Source organism: Lemur catta, chromosome 2 (assembly GCF_020740605.2).
Source record: "Lemur catta isolate mLemCat1 chromosome 2, mLemCat1.pri, whole genome shotgun sequence".
NCBI lineage: Eukaryota > Metazoa > Chordata > Mammalia > Primates > Lemuridae > Lemur > Lemur catta.
In genome coordinates, this window is record NC_059129.1 from 7,949,893 (window position 1) to 7,973,083 (window position 23,191).

Here is a 23,191-nt window from a genome sequence, read left to right on the forward strand (position 1 = left end):
CTCGGTTCACAGTGGTGATATTTATAAAGTGAAAAATTGGAAATAGCCTTAATGTCCCACTATAGATATCAGTTAAATATGTGATGAGATAAATAGAACATTAGTCATTCAACAGGAAGCAGGTGGATATTGATGCAGAAAGATGTCTGTTATTAAGGGAAAACAATATGCAAAACAATATTTATATATCAAATATATATACGTGTATATTTTAAAACCTGGAAGCTAATACACCCAAAAGTTGACAGTGGATATCTGAGTGCTCTTTGCGATATTTTTCTTGTTCTAGATTTTCCTTTTCTAAAATTTCTACAATAAATGTGCATTTCTTTTGTGAATAAAATAGTAATATATTTTCTCAATTTTTAAATTACTTGATGTTATTAAAATATAAATAAAAATAATAATAAAAGAAAGGGCAATTTTACCAGCTGTGCTCGCGTCCTTTCCCAGCCTCCTCTCCTGACTCCTCCTAATTCATTTCAGTTATTTACTAACCTCGAAGGACTGTAAGGCGAGCTAAAGATAGTCACCTTCTCCAGGTGATCTGCATGCACGCCAAATTTTGAGATGAGTTTACCTCCCAGACTTCACTTCTTTATTCCCATTTAATTACCAATAATTTCATCCATTCATTTCTAACTCGCGCGCGTTTTTGCTTTAGGTACGCATGCGCACTCCTGGTGGCTGGAGAGGGCCGCTCGCCCCGGCGGTCCCGCCTCCTGAGCCCGACGATTGGTCGGCTCCGCCAGCGCGCTGCTGATTGGTGGCTCCGGGCCGGGCCTCGCTGCCCATCAAAGTTAGGAAAGCGGCGGCGGGCAGTATGGCAGCGGCGGCGGACTCGTCTTCCCGCGCTGACTCGGCGGCCGTGCGGTTGCCGCGGTCGCCGCCGTTCAAGGTGCTGGCGGAGCAGCTGCGGCGCGACGCGGAGGGCGGCCCAGGCGCGTGGCAGCTGTCGCGGGCGGCGGCGGGCCGCGGGCCGCTGGCGCTGGCGGTCGTGTGGATGCAGGGCACGGTGGTGGCGGCGGGCGGCGGCGGCGAGGCGCGGCTGCGGGACCCCAGCGGGGTCTTCACCGTGCGCGGCCTGGAGCGGGTGCCGCGCGGGCGGCCCTGCCTCGCCCCAGGTAATACCGGAGCCTCGCCGGCGCCCCTTTCCTCCTCTCTGCCGCGAAGCTGCCGGGGCTGTCCCACCTCCGGGCCCGTGCACTTGCCCGTCCCCCGCCTCGCTACCCTTCCTGCCTGCCCCTCGCTCGGTCGGGCTTCCTGATGATAAGCGTCACCTGCAGCCCGTTTTAAAAATGCAGGTTCCTGGGACCCTCCCAGCCCTCATAGAGGGAATCTCGAGGGGAGGGACCCCGGCATCCGTATTTGTCACAAGCCCCCTCCCCCATAGGTGATTTTCTTTTCCCCATCAAGTTTTGGGAAACGCTATCCTAGGAAACTTCTGCTCCTCCTTAACGTCTGTACTTACAGGTACCCTTCTCAGGGAAACACCGCACTCCCTAGGAACAGGGAGCCCCTCCTGTACCTCTCCTTCCTGGAACTGTCTTCGGCTGTAGTAGTTCACTAATGTTTGCCCCTCCTAGACGACTGCTGCTCAAACTTGCGCGTGCATCAGACTCACCTGGAGGGCTTGTTGAAGCTCAGGTGGCTGGGCTCCACCCTCAGGATTCTGAGTCCGTGGGCCTGAAAATCTGCATTTCTGGCCAGCTCTCTGGTGATGCTGTTGCTGCTGGTCTGGGGGCCACGCTTGGAGCAACACTGGACCAGGCTGAGCTGCTGGAGGGCAGGAGCTGTGTGGTCCTGACAGCTGTGTCCTCAGTCTGGCGCAGTGCCTGGCTCGTAGGGCTCTAAGCCAGTTGTTTTGAGTGACAGGCATTGGGCACCCAGGATCTCATGTCACTCATTCACTGGCATGTTAATTGAGCATGTGTTGGACATCAGGCCCCATGTGTGGCACTGGGCTGCAGCTCCGACCCAGATAGATAGGTCCCGGCTCGGGGACAGACTGGCGGCAGATTTCCCAGAGGATCATTGATGCCCGGGGAACGACAGGGAGGTGGTCCAGGGAGGCTTCTGGGCCAAGGAGATCTGAAGGGTCCGTGGGCCTTTCTTCTCCTCGGTTCCCTCTCCGGTGAAATCAGACCAAGTTCACTTCTTTTTAAGGGCCCTTCCTGCTCAGTCTTGGACTCTGACCAGGGGCAGATAGGTCCGAGGCCTGTCCTGGGCTGCTTCGGACTCAGACTTAAGGTTGAGTTCCTGGCTCCACCCCTTCCCAGCTGAGCTGCCTGGAGCACGTTACTTAACCTTTCTGGATTTTGAATCCTTTCTTAAAAAGGAGATAATAATTCCTCCTGTTGTGTGGATTCAGTAAGTAAACAATCGCCTTAACATATAGCGTTTAGCTGCTTAGCTCATGGTAAGGGTTCAGAAAATTTGCCTCTTGTTATCCACTGTAACTTGCTGCTGCTTCCTCCTCCCCTCCGCCCCTTACCCCTCAGCCTCTGCCCTCGGCAGCAGCCTTAGTCTAGTGCAGGGTCTAGCACAGGGTCGGCAAACTGCAGGCTGCCTCTTTTCACATGCTTTGCAAACTATACACAGTTTTTACGTTTTTAAATGGTTGGAAAAAATCATGACATCAAAATTATATGAAATTCAAACATCAATGTTCATAAGTAAAGTTTTATTGGAATGCGTTGGTAACTTACATAATGTCCAGGGCTGCTGTCCCACTACATGTACAGAGTCGAGTAGTTGTGACAGAGACCTTATGGCCTGAAAGGCCTAAAATATTTATTACCTGTCCATTTGCTGAAAAAGTTTGCCAACCCTTGGCTTTAGCCTTGGCCTAACTCATAACCCATGCTGCTTGGTGTCTTGGCCCCCAGGCAAAGCCCCTCGAAGGCAGGCTTGGGCAGTCTCCATGTCTGGTCCCAGCCCTGGCATAAGCCTGGCACCCAGTAGGTACCTCGGTGTTTGAACGAATGGGCATCGATGAACCTGTCTGACACACCTACTGGCCTGAATGCCCCCTAGCAGGGGCCATGTCATTTCCTCTTTCTGTTTAATGCCAAGTCTTGCTTGACAAAACTGAGTCACTGCCTCCAGACAGGGAGCCAGGGAAGTAGGCAGCCACTAAAACGCAAGTCATACTGTAGGCATGAGCACAGGGTGCTGTGGCCCAGAGAAGGGACAGCTGGTTCAGGCTCGAGGGGTCAGGGAAGGCATCCTTGAAGAGGCAGCCCTGAAGGATGTGTTGGAGTTGTCTGTGGGGACCAACCCTCCTGGGTTCCCTGGGACTGAGAGGGTCCCAGGATATGGGACTTTCCGTGTTAACACTGAGACAGTTGGGCACTCTGGGTCCATGTGCAGTGGGGGGAGAGTGCAGCTCCCTGGAACAGCATGTGCAAAGGCTTGGAGGTGAGAGAGCCCAGTGCCTTTGGGGGAGCCTGGGTCAGCACGTAGGGCAGCAGTGAAAGGTAGGAAGGTCCCATCCTGACCAGCTTCAGTGGCCACCTGTGGAAGGACCTGCCTGCTTCAAGGTGGACTTGAACTCTACTCACCGTGCCTGTGCACCAGGGCTGTTCCCCGCCCCGCTTCTCTGGAGCATCCAAGAGGTTGTTTCATAAACCCCAGGTGCAGAGTTCAGTCAGAAACTCTCCCTGCCCTGGAGTTGCTCCCAGTCTTCAGGGGAGCAGAGGAACGAAGATGACCTCGTCTCACTGTGATCTGCCGGGTTCTGGAGGCAGCTGGATTTAAGAACGACGCTGCAGCAGTGGGGCGGGGATGGGTCTGAGGAGGACGAAGCTGGCAGAAGACCAGCCGGAGCCACTGGAGTGGTCAGGGCAACCTAAGGGAGGGGTGCGTGTGGGGAGGAGAAGGGCGGCAGTGGGAGCTGCTTTGCGGGGAAGGCAGAGGGTGTGGGCAGAAGGAACAGGACCTCACCGGTGTGTCTGATCTCATGCCCCCAAGCTCATCCGTCCAGTGTGTGCCCTCCTCGCAGATGCCCTGGTAACCTGCCTGGTTGGCATCTCCTTGGGCTCTTGCTTTCCCGGGTCTCAGTCATTGTATTTCTGAGAGCTCCACCTCTACCAGCGCTTTAGGGCCGTCCAGAGGGATGGCAAGTGCATTTGTAGAACTAGCCTCTGTCACTGGGGCCCAGGTAGAATCTGGAGATGAGTTCAGAGACACTGCGTACACCCTGCCAGGGGCTGAACACCCGAGGGTCAGGGGTCAGCTTGCCTGGCTTCCTTCGGTCAAAGCCCTGGGCCCCACAGGCAGGGCGATAAAAGCGGCCTCCCAGGGACAGGCGGTGGGGGCTGGCAGCATGCCTGCCCTTCCTGCAGTGTTTGGAGTTTTCTTTTACACAATCGAGTTTGTGTGATTAAGACTGGCCAAGTTTTGCTTTCAAGGAGAGAGTCACTTCCCCAAAGGAATGGGAAGAGAATCACGGTTAATATGTCATTAGATCATCCCGGTGGCAGCCTGCCCTTTTGTGGATTTGCTTGCGTGTGCCAGCAGTGTCGGGATAAAGCTGGAGGTGGCAGGGATGAGTCCTGGGCAGCTGGCACAGTGGGGCCTCGGGGATGCTGCCGGCCCAGCTTTTTCGGCAACGTCGAGGGAGAATTGCATTTGCTTTGGGGCTGTCAGGGGTTGTGTCTGCACAGAAACAGGACCCGTCCTGTGCACAGAGACCAGTCGTGTACTCTGTGGCACTGGGCAAGGAACAGGATTAGAGAAACGCTTGGGTTTCCTGCCCCTGCCTTAGAGCAATCTAATTATAACTCATACTCTGATGCAGGAGTCTCTTCCATTTCTTGGGCATGGTTACTTTGTGCACGATGATTTCATTTAACATATGAAACCCAGAAACCAAAGATGATACAGATGTCATCCTCCTGGGTCAATGTTGTAATTAATATACGTGGACATCCCGATCACTGACTACCTTGCATTTTGATATCTACTATCTGAATGTTTTTCTTTCTCTAACTTCCCTCTCTCTGATCAAGTCAGACTCTCTGAAGGACTGGATCTGTTCGCTCCCCACCCCCTTATTATGAACATAACGATGGGCTTTTCTTCTTTTTCCAGGAAAGTATGTGATGGTAATGGGAGTGGTTCTGGCCTGCAGCCCTGAGCCGTGCCTTCAGGCTGTGAAGATGACAGATCTTTCTGATAATCCCACCCATGAAAGCATGTGGGAACTAGAAGTGGAAGATTTACACAGGAGTATTCCTTAATGTTGGAACCGTCCTTAAAAACACCTAGAGTTTCTGAAACAATTTAGGTTCTTATAACCTTGTGCATTTCACAGACATTGTTCAATGTGTATTTCTCAAAAGTTTCTCCGCTTTGCTTTGGTTGACCAAGGAGTCCAGATGTAGGAATTTGAAAATGCTGGGCCCCTTCAGTTAACACGCCTCTGCTGCCCCTTGCTTTGACTGTGTTTGCTGATGAAAAGCAGATGCTATGGGGTTCTTTTTTCTCCTTTTGGTTTGTGTGTGTTAATTCTCTCTCTCTCTAAAGTACACAGAAATCTCATGTTGCATTTTCCAAATTTTACCAGCGATGATACTTTTTCCGTGACTGCTGCATGTCCATTTTACTATGCAAAATTTGAATCTCAGTCATTGGCCGTGGTGATTAAATGCGGTTCCAGGCGGGAAGGCAGACTGCGTAGAAAAGGCGTGACATCATGGCTCCTTGTCGTCTTCGTCAACAACTGCCATGTCCAGTTTGCAAGTCAAATGGCGTTTCCTAACGGCAGGCACGGCGGCCCTGAAGGACACGGGTCCCTTTCTGCTTCGGACACGGCTCAAACACTTAAGGTCCCTTTCCCTCCAGGAAGGCGATACCTTCTTCCTTCTCTCGGAGATGTTGAGCCATTTTCAAATTTTCTTGTTGAAATTAAAAACTCAAGGTTGAGAACAACTTTCAGGCCTTAGCTAAACTTCCGCTTCGTAACTTTTGGCAAGACACTGCAGGGGGGCGGCCTCCTGGTTCGAGTTCCTGCATCTTTTTGTGTGGAGTGACTTTTTGTCGTGTTTGTATTGAACGTTGGGTTTCTGCGAGCTGCTTATTACCCGTGCCTGATTTTTGTTTAGATTGTAAATATCAAGGGAGTCGGATCATGTTCTGACATTGCTGTACAGTTTTGCCTGGAATTCTGATATTCTACCACTAATAAATTTTTTTTATATGCTGTCTGTTTTTTTTAAAAATAGACTTTACTTTTTACAGCAGTTTTAGGTTTGCAGGAAAATGAAACAAAGTACAGAGAATTCCCATATACTCCACTCACACCCCTCCCCTATTATTAATATTAACATCTAATATTAGGGTGGTGCCTTTGTTACAGTTGATGAGAGAATACTGATACATTCCTGTCAATCCAAGTGCATAGTTTACATTAGGGTTCACTCTTGGTGTTACACAGTCTGTGGGATTTACCAAAAGCATAAGGACACATATCTGCTGTTACAGTGTCTACAGAACAGTTTGCCCTGAAATCCTCCGGGCTCCCCCGTCCACCCCTCCACTACCCCCAGCCTGGCAACCACTGACCTTTTTACCGTCTCTATAGTTTTGCCTTTTCCACACTATCATATATATTAACAGTTGGATCATTCAGTATGTAAATTTTTTTCAGACTGGCTTCTTTCACTTAATATGCATTTACGTTTCCTCTACGTCTTTCAGCAGGTTGATAGCTCATTTCTTTTTATCACTGAATAATGTTCCACTGTGTGGGTATACCACAGTTTATTAATACTTCACCTATCAAAGGACATCTTGTTTGAGTCTAATCTTTTATAATTACGAAGAGAACAGCTGTAAACATTCATGCACAGGTTTTGTGTAGGATAAGTTTTCAACGCAGTGGAATAAATGCCTAGAAGTAATTTCTGGGTCATATGGTTATAGCCTTGTCAGAAACCGCCAGAATTCTTCCGAAGTGGCTGTATCGTTTTGCATCTTCACAAGCAATGACTGAGAGTTCCTGTTGCTCCACGTTCTTGCCAGCGTTTGGTGTTGCCAGCGTTTGGTGTTGTCAGTGTTTGGGATTCAAACATAGCATTGTCTTTTAAAGGTGGGGCAGATTGGAAAGTGCATTGTTTTTATTGCCCACATGAAGCCTGTTTTGAACTGGTTTATGTTCACAGGTTGGGATTTTCCAGGCAATATTGCTGAGCTTTAACAGGAGTTTTGCAGCCTTGTAGGCCTGAATTTGAGCCCATTATCTGTCACTAAACTTGCTGTGTGACTACAAGCAAGTAACCTAACCTCTCTGTTCTTCAGTTTCTTTACCTATAAAATGCAGATTATACCCAGTTTATAGCACTGGTGGAAGGAATAAATGAAGATATGTGTAAATTACTTTTACATAGTACCTGGCACACAGCGGTAAGTTCTTGCTTATATCCATCAGTTGCCTTAAAAAAAAAATACACAGAAAAATTGCAAAGATCCCAGCTTTCCCTATTGTTAACATCTTCCATTAGTAAGGTGCTTTTGTTACAACCAGTGAATCAATGTTGAGATGTTGTTATTGACCCAAGTCCCTACTTTGTTCACATTCCTTAGCCTTCTCCTAATGTCCTCTCCAGTCTAGGGTCCCGTTGCAGGACACCATGTTCCATTCAGTCATCCTGTCTCTCCCTGGCTGAGACAGTTGATCAGTTGTTTTGATTGCATTGAACTTTAATTTTGGTGCAGACCATGGGATCTCTGCTACAGAACTCTTAGGTTTAAAACTTTGGTACAAAATTATTATGGGGTAGCCAATAGTAGCCCCTGAGCTGGGTGTGTGGTTGACTCCTGAGGTCCCTTAACCTGAAATCTGCCACCCTCCCGTGGCTCTCCCTTATCTGAAATCTGCTTTTCTGCGAGAAAACAGACCCACGCTGCAGAGAACCATATCCTGCCCGGTTTGTCCTCACCTAACTTCTGGTAAATGATACCCGATTGGAAAATGCTGGTGGAGCCGACAGTGTCGCCTGGGCACTAAACCTCAGGATGGGGGAGGGGGACCGAGCAGGAGGAGGCTGCGTGTTCCAGTGGGTCGGTGCTGGATCCGAGTCACTTCTGTTTGTAAGCTGTGTGGTTTCTCTGAATATTAATAACTTTCACTGTCTCAGCTAGTGTTTCCTCCTTGACATCACCAAATGAAAACATATCTGGGAGGTTTTAGTTTCCCGGTGCCAAAGCCAAGTTGGTTTATCAGCGAGCACCCCTGGCCAGACAATGCGCGCCTGTGTGCTTGAGCGGAGCGGCTTCCCTTTCGAAATTGGCTCTTTTCTAAGAACTGAAAATAAGCAACCTAGGCTGTGACTTCACTTTTCTTGGAACTGCTTTATGTTACAAAAAATACATATACAAAACCCTCATTTGGCTGGTTTTGGATTGCCAAGTTCCCTAATCCTTTCTGTTGCCTATTCTTGTAAAGCTGAAGTTTTACTGAAATATTCTTCTGCATCAGGTGAAGCAGGAGGGAAGAGGAATGACCACATGAAAATAACTGAGTGTTTTGTCTCCTGGCCTGTTTGTGTACGGTTTAATGGTTGAAGGGAAAAAGAACCTGGGAGAGACGCTGTGTGTAGAGTTGCCTTCAGATTCCAAGGGTCACAACCCCGAGATCTGTTGGACCACCAAAGGGGCTGGTGTTGCTAAACCTCAGGCCACGACCCAAACTTACTGCGTAGCTGCCTGTTGCAAGGATAAGGGGAAAAATGCATTTCAGCCATAGTGACCTACATTCAGTACACATTTTGGATCCCGTGTAAGAGGACATTTTCCAGGGGCCCCTGCCTGTTTGGGGTAAGGGAGAGAGCAACGTGGTCACACCTGGAGTCCAGTCCCTGTCTGACTTGGGCTTGGAGGTCAGTCTGTGAGGTAGAGAGAATTCTGTCTTCCTGGGCTGGTACCTGGTGGGTTCTTAGGAGCCGTATGAGATGCCACTCCTGAGTGCAGACCTCTGCAGACGGGCACGTAAGTGGTTCTGAAATGTCTGTTGGGATCTCTGTCCCCACTGGAGTTGCTTCTAGTGATCGTGTCCTATGTATCTGTGTATCTCTGCCCAGCATGGGGCCTTGCAGGTGAGTCAAGTTAGGACTGGCTGGTTTGGGGGCTGGAAGACAGAGGAAATACTCATACACGAGCAAAGCCACCACGTTCCTGAATCTGCACTTGGCTCACAGCAGTTCTCACAAGAAAGGAACCCCCTTCTAGGCCTTGCCTAAGAGGGCCTTTTGAACCCGACACCCCCGTGTAGCTTATAGGGGCATAACGGCCGGGGTAAAGACATAAAAGGGCAGAGGAAAGCAAGAGAGACAGCCAAGTCCAAAAAAGGATCCCTGTGGTTTGGGCAGAATCTGAAACTATAGTCCTACGAGAATCATTAAACGTCTCTTAATAAAGAACGCAAATTCAACTAAGTTATGTGCTAAAAGCCTTCCCCCTTCGGCCCCCGCCCCGTGCTTCATTTTACTGTGTCAATAGCCCTGGGAGGGCGTTCGCTCTACAGCTGTGGAAGCTGCAGCCGCAGAGGTGAAGTCCTTTGTCCAAGAGCGTCTGGCCGCAGGCCCCAGGGAAGGGTCTGAAGCTGCAGGTGCCCCTCCTTAGGGACGCTCTGATTTTGCTGGTGGCCAGCACCTTCCTTCTGCTCTGAGATAGATGGCTCTTCTTAGGGCAGCTCTGGGAGCTGGTGGTCTTTACGTGGGCACTAGCACCCCCTGCCGGCCTGTCCCAGCAGTTTGGCTGCCCTGAGCCATCGGAAACGGGTTGACAGCCAGTCACCAGAATGAAAGGTGGCAGAGTGAAGCAAAGGCGCAACACGGGCAGCTGTCCACCCCGGGAGTTCTGCCCACTATGGCCGGGGGGCAGAGGTGACGCTGCATTTGGCACCCAGATGGGCTGCGATGGGCCTGCTTTTGAACCCCAGCCCCCTGTTTATTAACTGGGTGACCTTGGGCGAGTTTCTGCACCTCTCTGAGCCTTATTTCTGATATCCAGAGGGAAGGGGCGATTTGACATCAGACAGGTTGAATAACTGGTCCACCTGGCTGCTAACTGGCTGCCAGGCCGTCTGAGCAGGTGCTTTACAAAAGTTCATTTTATTGGCCTTTCTGTCGCCAAATATAGACTGAGCACCTGCTGGGCTCCAGGCTCTGGGGATACACAGCGAACAAGACACGTGGTGGGCCGCTGTGCCCCGTGCACCTTCTGTGACCGCCCATGCTGCCTTCTCTCTCCTGTTTCAGCCCGAGAAAGTTCTCTGCTTTTAGGAATTTGTGAATGATGTCATTGGGCTCACCTGGCGTCCAGGCTGATGTCTCCATCTCAAGGCCCTTAATTTAATCACCTCTGCAATGTCCCTTGTGCTATATAAAGTAACACAGGTTCACAGGTGCCGGGGATCAGGGCATGGACAGCTTGCGTGGGGGCGGGGGGATTCTGCCTACCCTAGTCTGCCCTGTAGCCCCCAAAGATGGAAGTCTGTCCCAAATGCAGAATGCATTCACCCTGCCCCAAGAGCCTCATCCCATCCCAGCATCAACTCAACGTCCAAAGTCTTGTCAAAATCTCATCTTATAAATCATCTGAATCTGGTATGCGGGAGGCTCAGGGTAGAATCCAAACTGAGCACAATTCCTCCCCATATGTGAGTCTGTGGAACTCACAAAGCAAGTCACCTGCCCCCAAGATACAATGGGCAGTGAGCCCAAGGGGTGCAGTCGAGCTCTGTCCCTGACCCTAGGGACCTGAGACGTGACATGAGACAGATAAAGGAGAAACAATGAGGCTCTATACCCGGAAGTACTAAACTACTAGGCTTTCCCTTCCTCCTGGTCGAATTGGAAAAGGAAAGGGGTTTCTCGGGAGGGTCTATCTGCCCGCACCTGTGTCCTACGGACTTAGGAAAAGGCCAAACCAGTTTTCATCCAGTAGGTGGTGCCCGTTTTGGACAGCGAGTCGGAGTCAGGCCCTGCCCTGGGCTCTCCCTGGTACAACCGCCCCCCGCACAGGTGAAGGCTTTCCCGGAGCACAGCCGAGCCCGCTTGCCCTGCACGGAGGACGCGCACGTGGGAGGTCGCTGATTGGCAGTGCCACGTGGGCTGTTTCTAATCAGTGCCTACCCAGATCGTTAGCATCCACGTGAGCAGAGGTGGTAAACGCTAAGCGCTCAGAAAGCTCCCTGGGTGATTCTCAGAACCAGCCGGGGTTGGCAGCCGCAGCTCCCCTGGCCCGGAGACACCTGGGCAGCAGGAGGGCGCGGGGCTGCCCGTGGCACTGGTTGAGTACTGATGAGGGGCCTCCCTGGGTGGGGACCCTGGAGCCCAGAGGACCAGGACCCAGGAGCCACTCATCCCCCAGGCTCCTGAGGAGGAGAAGGAACGAAGGATGGGAGGAGCCAACGTGGAGGAACTGCACTCATCCCCCTCTCGGACATCCTGCTGTGCGTTTGGTGCTGGGCTTCTGCTAAGGGCGTTGCAAGGTCGTGACATAAAAGTGAGTCTGTTTGCTTGCACTTGATGTTCTAGAGCAGGGCTGCCACTAGCCTCGCGTAGCTATTGCGTATTTGAAACGTGGCTGGTGTGACGGGCAGAGTCGCCAAACTTAGTAAAGACAGATGCAGGCTGCCTTCCCCTCCCTCAGCCTGGCTGGTGCACAGCGGCCTTCGAGAATAGAAGGGGACAAAGAGTCACCCTACAGCCTCGAAACCTGTCCAACCGCCTCAGCCAGGTGATCCCGGTTAATGTCAACAGTGGTAAATCACATTGACAGAGAGGAGGCTGGGATTTGGTTGGAATCTTCTATTGATAGTTCCAAGGCCAGTCCTCTCCTCACAGCCCTCGAATGGCTCCTGCAGCGCAGGGACAGCGCCCTGACAGGCCGTCAGGAGCCTCTTGGAGGCCTGGAGAGGCAGTTAAGGACATGGCGTCTTCCATAGGCTGTGACAGCTGGGGTTGGCGCTTGAGTCCACTGGTCAGGGACTGTAATGCCACGTAACAAACTGCCACAGACTCAGCAGCTTAACAGCAACCCAAACTTCTTATCTCCCAGTTCCCGTGGGCAGGGTCCCACAGGGCGCGGAGGGGTGCTCTGCTCAAGGCTTTGCCAGGCTGAGCTATTTCCAGGAGGCTCTGGGAAGAGTCCAGAAGGAGCGTCCAGGCTCACTCAGGTTGGCAGAATTCAGTTCCTTTCGGTTGTAGGACTGAGGTCCCCTTTCCTTGCGGCTGCAAACTGGGGGCTCCTCCATCTTCTAGCTAGGAGCGTGTCGCATTTTTCTCACCCTTTCCAATCTCTGTCCTGGGCCCAGATTGAAAGGACTCCTGTGATTAGGTCAGCCCCCCCTCAAGGTCACGTGATTTAGAACTTTAATTCCATCTGCATAAATCCCTTCCCAGCAACTCCGAGATAAATGTTTGATTGAATGCCTATAGGGAGGTGCATCCACCAGGGGCAGGAATTGTGCATGTTGAGGGGGGTGGTGAGTGGGGTCTTAGAATTCTGTCCACAAGGACCTGCCAGATGGCACAGCCCAAGGGCATTTTAGAGCCAGACAACATGGTGGCGGAATCCAGCTCTGTTCCCACTCAGCATATGACCTGGGACACACAGCCTTTTGGGCCTCTGTGTCCTCATCTGCACAATGGGAATAAGAACGGCCTTGTTCAGTGTGTTGCGTGTGTGGGTGCCCTGGCTGTCACACTTATTCCTGCTGTCACTAGTCACCTGCTCCCAGAGCCGCCCTGCCCATTTTGAGCCCTGCTTTGTCTTCATAGGCACAAGAGTCGTGTCTTCCCTGCCCTCATCATGTCCCCCACTTCCCTGGCTGGTGGTCTGGCCCTTTAAGGAGAGTGAGCTTGGTGGCTTCCGGATCTTGGTCTCCCCAGTTTGGCAGGCTTGGCCCAGCCTTGGCACGAGAAAGAAATGTCAGTGGAAAAAAATCTTTTTATAAATGTACGTATGTAGTAAAATGTATACGCAGTTCAAACATAAACATAGTTGCACGTGTTGATGTCTTAACGAGCCCAGGTAGGGAATGTTGGTAGGTGGAGGTTAATTTCCATCTCCTCCCTCATCACATGGGCCATGGAAGACGAGATTTTTGGCTTTAGCGTTCCGGTGGAGACATTTCGCCACGAGCATCCTGTTTATTCCACGGTTACGGGCCCTTAGTACCCAATTTGCTTGAAAACCTTGTGAAATTATTTATGGAGAAAAAAAGAATGAGGAGTCTTGAGTAACAGGAAAGCAATTGGCCGGTTTTGCAAAAATTCCAACATGGGTGGTTTATAACTAATTGGAAAAACATGTCTCTTCTCAGTTGACTTAATCCTCCTCGCCTTGCCTGGGGCCCTAAGCGTTCCCAGAGGGTTGCAGGGGCATAATCGGCTCCCAGGGTGGTCAGCATAGGGACAAAAGGGACAAAGCGCTCAGGCCTGCGTCTGAGGGTCCTTTGGGTGCTGCCAGCTTGGTCTGGGGGGCGAGGGCCCTGGCTGTCACCAGCCCCACTGGGGAGGGCAGAGGGGCCGGGACTGGCAGGGTGTGGGCATTCGTTCTGGCTTGAAATGGAGCCTCTGAAGAAAGGATCTGGAGGCAGAGTTGGGGACCCAAACGGGAGGGGAAACAGCCCACGTTTAAGTGCTGAGAGCTGAGGGATCCCTGGCCCTTTGATTATAAGCGCAGCGCTGGTCCTCACGCACTTTTACCAAGTTATTTTCAGAGACACGAACATCCATGGTCTCTGCTTTCCCTTCCTCATTGGGGTTCTCTGTAAGAGGACGTTCCCAGGGACGGACGATCCAACGGGGCCCTAACCCCGCCAGCATCCTTAAGAGGGAAACCCCTGGTCAGCAGAGGGAAGCTCAGCCCTCTGGTCTGGGATCTGCAGAAACCACCAGCCTGAGCTGAGGCCCCTGGGTCCCAGCTTTGCCGGCCGGTCTCAGTCCTGGGCTCCATCTTCCCGAGCCACTGTGGTGGTATTTATAAGATGCGGAGAATGACAGCCCCCTGCCCCCCGTGGTTTCAGGGTGAAACGCAGCATGTGGAACACCACCCCCCCACCACCACCACCGTGGACCGAGAGGTGACACTATTAGCGTTATATGGGTTTGTGGTTTCCTCTCACCGTCTCCACTTCCTTCCTGAAACCCTGAGAGAGGCTTCGCGGGAGAGGAAGGGCCTCTCAGATCCCTGAGTGCGGCTGGGAATGGCTGTCCCTAGTTAGCCAGGCTGGTCGGAGCCCAGGCCGACCCGGCCGGGCTGTGGGCATGAACCACCGGGGCCACTGAGGCACAGCTGCCTATGCCGAGCCCAGCCAGCCACCCTGCAGATGCCACCTGTGTTCACCCCTGGACGATGCTTTGGTGTCGACGGAAAGCACTGTGAGGTGTTGTCCTGCTCAAGACAGGCCACGTTACAGTGACCAGTAGTCATACTGTAAGGACAGATCTGGGTCATGTGCCACCCAAGAAGCTTTAGCATAGACTGGGTGTGTGTCACAGGGCCCCTGCCCATTGGCACTGGCCACTCTGCTTACTATTAATTATTCAGTCACGTGAAATGGATCCGCTCTTGAAGAGGTGGGCTGCCCATATTAAAACAGTGGAGGGGCAGGTCGCTAGGCTGTTTAAGGCTCCATGGGTCTCCCTGCCCGGGGGGCTCCGTGGCTGGCCAGCCCCTTGTTTTATGGAAACCCTGACCTGTTCCAGCTACCTGAGAACCTTCCTTATGAGGCTCTGAAGCAGGAATGGCTACCTAATTTGCAGGACTCAACCCTAAATGAAAATTCAGGGTCCCTCATTCCAAAATTATTAAGATTCAAGATGGCGACAGCAGAGCGTTGAAGCAGGCATGGGGCCCTACTGGGCACGGACCTGACTGCACGGAGTGTGTGCCCCCTGCTGCCAGCAGGTCTGGGAGGAGAGTGCACAGGGGTGAATTTAGTCACCCTGCCCTTTGGGGTCAATTCTTACCTCTTCTGGGCTGTTGCCCTGGGCGAGACTAATGACAGGAGTCGGGTTTGCTCTAGTTGAGTATGACATGCAGTGCAAATTGAAACAAGGTTGGGGAGGGTGGTCTGCAGGCAGCATCTTCTCTCTAGGCAGGAGGTGCCTGAGCTTGGGCACGTGACTTGATCATCTGTCCCAAGGTTCAACGTAAAACCCAGGTCAGGCAGTGACGCGTTGAAACTGTCACTACCCAAATGAACAGTTTCAACACCATTTTTTAAAAAAACTTTATTATATCCGTGATTTTGTATTATGCATCTTTCATTACTTCCATTAGAGAAAACTGACCAAACTGATGAACTTCAAAAACAGATTTGTCACTGCCAAGCGACCATACTAACCATGGCTTCCTAGAAGGAGAAACCAAAACCGGGTGAAAGAATTTGCTGCTTGTTTTCTTTGCCTTTGACCTTCAGCCCCATGCATTCCTGCAAACCCATTGCTCGTGGCAAACTTTTGGGAAGACCTTAACTTTTCTAAGTGAGATTTCCAAACAAACTTAGATTTTCTGGAAAGGGACAATCCTGTTACTGGAGAGCAATTTGTATCTAAAGAGAATGGGTCAGAGGTTGCTAAGGAAACCACTGTTTGCAAACTTTGGCTTCTATAAATTATTGGTGAAAAATAAAGCCACTTTATTCTCCCAGATGGCAAACAGGAAGGGAAGACTGTTACTGGGTAAAGTGAGTCATGGGGCACGGGGGGCTCAGCTGGAACCGGGGCCCTGCGACTCCTCTCTTTTCCCTTGGGACCCCTTCTACTGTACCCACCTGGCCTGGAAATGAAAAGACAAAGGCCTCTAATCTGTTTGGGTGGGAGCAGTCAAAAGATTCTCTGGGTGGGTGGGTGGGTAGGGGAAAGAGGAAGTCTGCAGAAACTGAAAGAGAGGACGTTTTGCAGGAGTTCGAGACCAGCCTGAGCAAGAGCAAGACCCCGTCTCCACTAAAAATAGAAAAATTAGCCAGGCATGGTGATGTGCGCCTGTAGTCCCAGCTACTCAGGGGACTGAAACAGGAGGATCGCTTGAGCCCAGGAGTTTGAGGTTGCTGTGAGCTGTGATGACGACGCCACTGCCCTCTACCCAGGGTGACAGAATGAGACCCTGTCTCAAAAAAAAAAAAAAAAAAAAGGGACTTTTGGGTGGTGGGGGCTGATCTCTTGTTTAATCTCAAAACCAAGATACCATTTGTAATGCTTTCTTTCTCCTGCTAGTCTTTTTAAACATTGAGATAAAATTCACATACCATAAAACATACCACTTTAAGGTGTACAATTCACTGGTTTTTTGTGTATTGACAGGATTGTGCAACCGTCACTACCATGTAATTCCAGAACATCTCATCCCCTTAAAAGAAAGGCCGGATCCATTAGCAGTCACCCCGCCCCCGACCCCATCCTCCCATCGCCCTCGGCACCTGCAATAACGAGTCTACTTTCTGTCTCTATGGATTATGGGATTATCTATTATGGACATTTCGTTCAAATGGAATCACACAACATGTGGCCTTCTGTGTCTGGTTTCCTTCGCTCAGCGTAATGTTTTCGAGTTCAACCACGTCATAGCAGGTGTCAGAACTTCACTCCTTGTTATGACCGAACGACATCCCATTGCAGGGAGAGACAACTCTTTGTCCACCCATCAGTCCAGGGGCTTTTGGTTGTTTCTGATTTTTAGCAAAAGGAACTTGTTGACACCTAGTGAAACTGCAGGAGTCCCAAAGCTGGGCCTGGGTTTTAGGAAAGACTTAGGCAGAAGTTCGGGAAAAGATAGTGCAATATTTTATGTTCCTATGAAAAAAGCCATTCTCAGTTTTTAACTGTTCCACCAAAAAGTACCAAGCCCACATTTTACTTGTCTACTTTATCTGATATTGATGGAGCTTTCTTATGATTGGTGTTTACATGGATATCTTTTTCATCCCCTTGCTTTCATCTTATCTGTGTTTTTCTTATTCAAACGTATCTCCTCTACACAGCATATAGGTGGGCCATGGTTTTGCTTGTTTTTAAAAATTCAGTCTCACTCTCAATGGGAGTGTTGAGATAGTTACATCCAGTGGAATTTCTAACATGTGTGCTATTTGCTCCTTCTTCCTCCTTCCTCCTCTCCTGCCTCCTTTTGGATGAAAGGAGTGACATTTAACATTTTCTTTCATCTCCTCTGTTGCCTTTTTGACTATGTCTTTTAGCTGTATGTTTTTAGCTACATATATTTCCTTTTTGTTCCAGGGATTACAACACACCCTGACTTACTATGCGTACAGCATACTTACAGTCCACATGGTCCTTCTGGGCGCTAAGGCAATGAAAAGGACCGAAGGGCTGACTCCTGCTGTGACAGACGAAGCTTGCCAGCATCGTGCAAAGCCAAAGAAGCCGGTCACAAAGGGCCACACATGGTGTGGTTCCGTTGATAGGAAATGCCCAGAACAGGCAGATCCACTGAGGCAGGAAGCAGATTAGTGGTCACCCAGGGCTGGGGAGGAAGGAACAATTGGGAAGGGTGATGACTATGGGTAACGGGGTTCCTTTTAGGGGTGACGAAAATGTTCTCAAGTTGGTTGTGGTGATGGACGCACAGTACCGTGAGTAGACTGAGCCATTGCTTGTTACGCTTGAAATGAGTGAATTCTATGGCATAGAAATTATACATCAATCGTAGGGGAGTCAGATCACCTCCAACCCCCTGAAGCTCTTATGTGGGCTCTTTGGCTGGATCCAGAAACCAAATGACACCAAGCAGCGTAACAGGAGAAAAGCACACCCTTTCCATCAGCTTTACCTGCACGTGGGGATTTCGCAAGAGAGCGGCGTCTGCAAAAGTGGCCAAAGCAAGATGCTTCTATTCTTTTTAGACAAAGAATGATAAATTTGAGAAGAATTGAGGACGAAGACAATCTGGCTGGGGGCAGGAACTTTCCTAGGGGAGTCACTGGGAGGTCTATGGGGGTGTGAAACCAGTGCAAGGCGGGGGTTACTTTGTTAAATAGGTTTATTCAGGTCCATTGCAGCCCCCAATTGTCAGTCTCTGGTGGTGAGGGACATTTTCTAACCCTGGGTACCCCTCCCAGAGGAATCTTCGTGGTTTGCTACATGCAGGGAGAGACAGGTCAGCTTGTCCTTTCTGGAACTACAATGTCTCCAGTGTTTTCAACTAGAAATAATCAACATATCAATTTGGCATATTTGGGGATGGCACTCCTTTACAACAGATCTGTTTAAAAATATTGTACTATTTTCATATAAGGTAAGAACCTTACAGCAGTGTAATTTCATTTACCTCTTTCCATCCACTGTGCTATTATTGCCATATATTTTATTTCTATATATTATAAACCCTACCATGAATTATTTTTGGTTTAAATTGTCAATAGTCTTAAAAATTAAAAAGTCTTTCTTTTCTTTTTGAGTCAGAATCTAGCTCTATTGCCAGGGGCTAGAATGCAGTGGTGTCGTCATAGCTCACAGTAACCTCAAACTCCTGGGCTCAAGTGACCCTCCTGCCTCAGCCTCCTGAGTAGCTGGGACTACTGGTGTGAACCACTATGCCCAGCTAACTGTTTCTATTTTTAGTAGAGATGGGGTCTCGCTCTTGCTCAGGCTGGTCTTGAACTCCTGACCTCGAGCAATCCTCCCACCTCGGCCTCCCAGAGTGCTAGGATTACAGGAGTGAGCCACTGTATCTGGCCAAAAGTGTTTCATTTTTACCTACGTATTGATTGCTTCGGGAGTTCCTCATCCCTTCCTGCAGATTTGGGCTTCCATTTAGGATCATTTGCCTTCGACATGAAAAATTAGTTTTAGTATCTCTTGCACCAAGGGTCTGGTGGTAACAAATTCTCATCTTTTCTTGAAATTTTCTTTATTTTGCCTTCATTTTTGGTGGCTTTTTTAATTGGCTATAGATACTAGGTTGACAGCAGCTGCCCCCCCCAACACCCCATCATTCCGTTATCTTCTGGCTTCCACTGTTTCTGCTAAGAATTCAGCTGTCATTATTGTTCCTGTGACTCTAATGTCTCTTTTACCCTCTGACTGCTCTTATATTTTCTCTTTTTCTTTGATTTTCATTAGTTTTATTGTGGCGTGCCTTGGCATTATCTTCTTTTTATCAATCCTGTTTACAGACTTTCTTGGATCTGTGGGTTGATGTCTTTCACCCATTTTGATATATTATGATTATCTTTTAGGATATTCTGCCCTATTCTTCCTCTTCTCCTTCTGAGAAGGAGCGTGTATGTTAGACAATTGGATATTGTCCTGCAGGTCTCAGCCACTACAGTCCATGCCCTTATGGCTTAGCCTTTCTGGAGTGTCAACTGAATGCCTAGGATATTCATTCCTCTCAGGCAGGGTTGGAACTGTCTGACCTCCAACATTTCAGTTCTCAGCCACTCCCCTCGCCCCCCCCCGGAAGGTGTTTCCAATAGACCTCATAGAGTCTCCCCTGTACATGCACAGTTTAGGATTTAGTTAAGGACCCAAGGTGAACCTCTGCAGATTTCTGGGGTTCTTTTTTCTGTGGCTCCTTCCTCTCCTGTGCCCTGCCTTGCGATTCCCGGGTGCCCTAACATCGATTGAGGTCCAATTTCTGTTTCCTCTACCCAAAGAGACTGCTGTTCTCTGCTTGGGCTGTACTTTCCTGCTCAGCATCTTGGAAAGCATGTCCTAAGCAGAAAGCTATGGTGAGCGTGGGCTTCACCTCATGTACTTGCCTTCCCCCAAGGACTATAGCTCTGTGCTGTGCTCTCCAATTCCTGCAGATAATTATTTTGTATATTTTGTCTAGTTTTAGAGTTGTTTATGACAGGAAGGGAGGGTTAATCCATTGTGGATAACCATGCGGAATTTTTTCTTTTCTTTCTTTCTTTCTTTTTTTTTTTTTTTTTTTGGACATATGAGAGAAATTTATTCTGGCACAGTTCTGAAGGCCAGAAGTTGGAAATGAATGTGTCAGTAGGGTCATGCTCCCTCGGAAGGCTCCAGGGGAAGATTTCCTCCTTGGCTCTTGCTAGCTTCTGGTGGTGACCACCTTCCTTGGCATCCGTGGCTCCCATCTGCGTCTCTGCCTGTCATCACATGGCGTTCTCCTGTGTGTCTCGCTTTCCTTATAGGGACACGAGTCATACTGGATTCAGGGCTCATTCTACTCAAGTATGACCTCATCTTAACTCACTACATCTGCAGTGATGCTGTTTCCAAATAAAGTCACTATCTGAGGTACTAGGGAGTGGGACTTCACCACATGTTTTTAGGGGATACAATTCAACTCTAATGCATGGGAAGCCAAAGAGTTTTGGTTTAGAGGTTAAATGATGTGACTTAGATTTTTAAAAGATCTTTTTGGCTGCTCTGTTTAAAGAGAGGTAAAGTTGGAAGGAGGGAGATTGATGATAGATGACAACAGCCGTGGACCCAGGTGGGGATAGTGGAGGTGGTGAGAGGTGGGGGAATTTAGATACATTTCAAAGGTAGAGCTGATAAAATTTACCTGTCGTTTCAATGGAAGTTTAAAAGAGAGCAGTATAAACAATTTCAACATTTTGACCTGAACAAGTGGAAACATGGGATTTTTAACTAAGAAAAAGATTTTAAAATTGAATCTAGAAGGATAAGATGGAGGATTCAGTTGAACATAGTGAATTTGACATACGCTTTAAATGGTTTGCCTGAAAAGCCCTGGTTTAGACCTATTTTCTGTGTCCTGTACAGTTCAGCCTGTCTCTTAGTATTTTATATTTTAACATAGTATTAGTAGTGTGTTAGTTTCCTCTGGCTGCCGTAACAAATTGCCTAAAACTATCTGGCTTAATTCAACAAATCCATTCTCTTATAGTTCTGGAGGCCAGAATTCTGAAATCCAGGTGTTGGTGGGGTTGGTTCCTGCTGGAAGTTCCGAGGGAAAATTCCTTCCGACCCTCCGCTCTAGCTTCTGGTGGCTGCTGGAAACCCTTGGTGTTGCTTGGCTTGTGGATGCATCCCTTTAATCACACCATTCTCTTCTCTGGGTAACCTTTCCCTTTCTCTTCTAAGGACACTTATTAAATTTAGGGCCCACCCCAATCCAAGATGATCTCATCCTGAGAGCCTTAATTGTATTTGCAAAGACATTTTTTTCTAAGTAAGCTTACATTCTCAGCTTCTGTGGAGGGGACAGCAGGAAGGCAGCCATCCACAAGCCAGAAAGGGACACCCCCTTCCCCCCGCTGGAGACCCGACCATGCTGGTCCTCTGATCTTGGATGTTGCAGCTTCCAGAACTTAGAGAAGCATTTTCTCTTTGTTTATTATGGTGGTTGCATCCATAACTCTGTAGGGACCAAGGCTCGTGGCCCCCTAAGGTTTGCTGCAAAATCAAATTATGGAGGCTGAGGAGTCCAAAGTCCAGGGTTGCAGCTGGTGACAGCTGTCTTGCTGGCAGGGGTTCTCTGAAGAGTCCTGCGGAGACGGAGCCGCAGGGTATCGCATGGTGACAGGGCTGAGTGTGCTCCCAGGCAGACTGTGGAAAGTTTTTATTAGGTAATATACATTTTATTTACATATAAATATTTTAATTTATATTTAAAAATTTTTAAATATATATATTTAATGGATTTCTGGGTTTTGAGTCATGCTTGAAAGGACTTTCCTACCAAGAGTTGGTTTAAAAGTTTCTTTGGGTTTTCTTCTAGTGCTTTTATGGTTTCATTTTTTGTTTAAATCTTTGACTCATCTGGAATGCATTTTGATGGAAGAGATAAGGAAAAGGGATCTAACAGTTTTTTCCCAGATGCTACCCAGTTGTTCTAATGCCAATAACTGGAGGGTACTTTTCCCCCACTAATTTGAAGTGAAGTGTTTATTTAGTTAAGTACTAAATTCTTGAATGTATTATATGTATTTCTGGATCTGACCTTCTGTGCCATTGCCTTGTTTTACGTACATGTACAGACATATACATTTGTTGGTAGAAAATTATTTTAATTCCTGGGGCATCATAACCTGATTTGGTATCTAGTTAGGTTAGTTCTTCATTATTCCTTTTTTCAGAAATTTACTGGTTATTATCTTTTTAATTTAATGAACTTTATTTTATTTAGTTAATTTTTTTGAGACAGGGTCTCTTTTGCCCAGGCTGGAGTACAGTGGCATGATCATAGCTCACTGTAGCCTTGAACTCCTGGGCTCAAGTGATCCTCCTATCTTAGCCTCCCGAGTAGCTGGGACTACAAGTGTGTGCCACCATGCCCAGCTAATTAAAAAAAAATTTTTTTTTGTAGAGACAGGGTCTTGCTGTGTTGCCCAGGCTGGTCTTGAACTTCTGGCCTCAAGCAATCCTCCTGCCTCAGCCTCCCAAAGTGCTGGGATTACAGGTGTGAGCCACCAAGTCCAGTCTAATTTAATGACCTTTGGAATCAACTTGTCTAGTTAAAAAAAAAAAAATTATGTACTCACAAGTACACACTCAAGCAGATATATACTATGGGATATTTTCATTGAGACCATGTTACTTATAGATTACATTTAGGAAGTTACTTTTAAAAGTGGCTTTATTGACATATCATAAAAATCACCCATCTTAAGTATACATTTCAATGCTTTTTTTGTGAACTTAAAGTTGTGCAGCCATCACTTCAAGAGGATTCCTCGTGCCCATTTGCAGTCACTCCCCATTTCTGCCCCAGCCCCACACAACCACAGACCCGCTCTCTGTCTTGATCAGCTTTCCTTTTCTGGACACGTCATACAAATGGAATCCTATGTTATATGGTCGTTAGCATCTGGCTATGGTCATTTAGCATAATGTTTTTGAGATTCAGCTATGTTGTAGCCTGTATCAATATTTGCTTTCCTTCTGTTGCTGAGGAGCTTTCCATGGTATAAACATACCACAGTTTATTCGTGCATCAGTTATTCATCCATCAGTTAATGGGCATTTGAGTACAAGACTCTATGTGAGGCCATATGTTTTCATTTCTTTTGGGTACATACCTAGGAGTGGAATTGCTGGGCCCTACGGTAAATTTGTATTTACCTTTTAGGAAACTGCCAGCTGCCTTTCAGAGTGGCCACGCCCTCTTATGTTTCCACCAGCACGCGTGAGGACTCTACTTCCGCACACCCCAATACTTAATATTGATAGTTACATCCTTTTAATGTTGAACTTTTCCAGATAAGAACGTATGTGGTGTG

The 23,191-nt window shown here is 48.6% G+C and overlaps 1 protein-coding gene across 1 annotated transcript; it reads left to right on the plus strand.

The window, feature by feature from the left end:
- Nucleotides 1-809: 809 nt before the first annotated feature.
- RMI2 (RecQ mediated genome instability 2) lies at nucleotides 810-6,218 on the plus strand. Its single transcript, XM_045542600.1, has 2 exons — nucleotides 810-1,124; nucleotides 5,095-6,218. The coding sequence occupies exons 1-2, from the start codon at nucleotides 824-826 to the stop codon at nucleotides 5,241-5,243; spliced, it is 450 nt and encodes a 149-aa protein (XP_045398556.1). The 5' UTR covers nucleotides 810-823; the 3' UTR covers nucleotides 5,244-6,218.
- The last annotated feature ends 16,973 nt before the right edge of the window (nucleotides 6,219-23,191 follow it).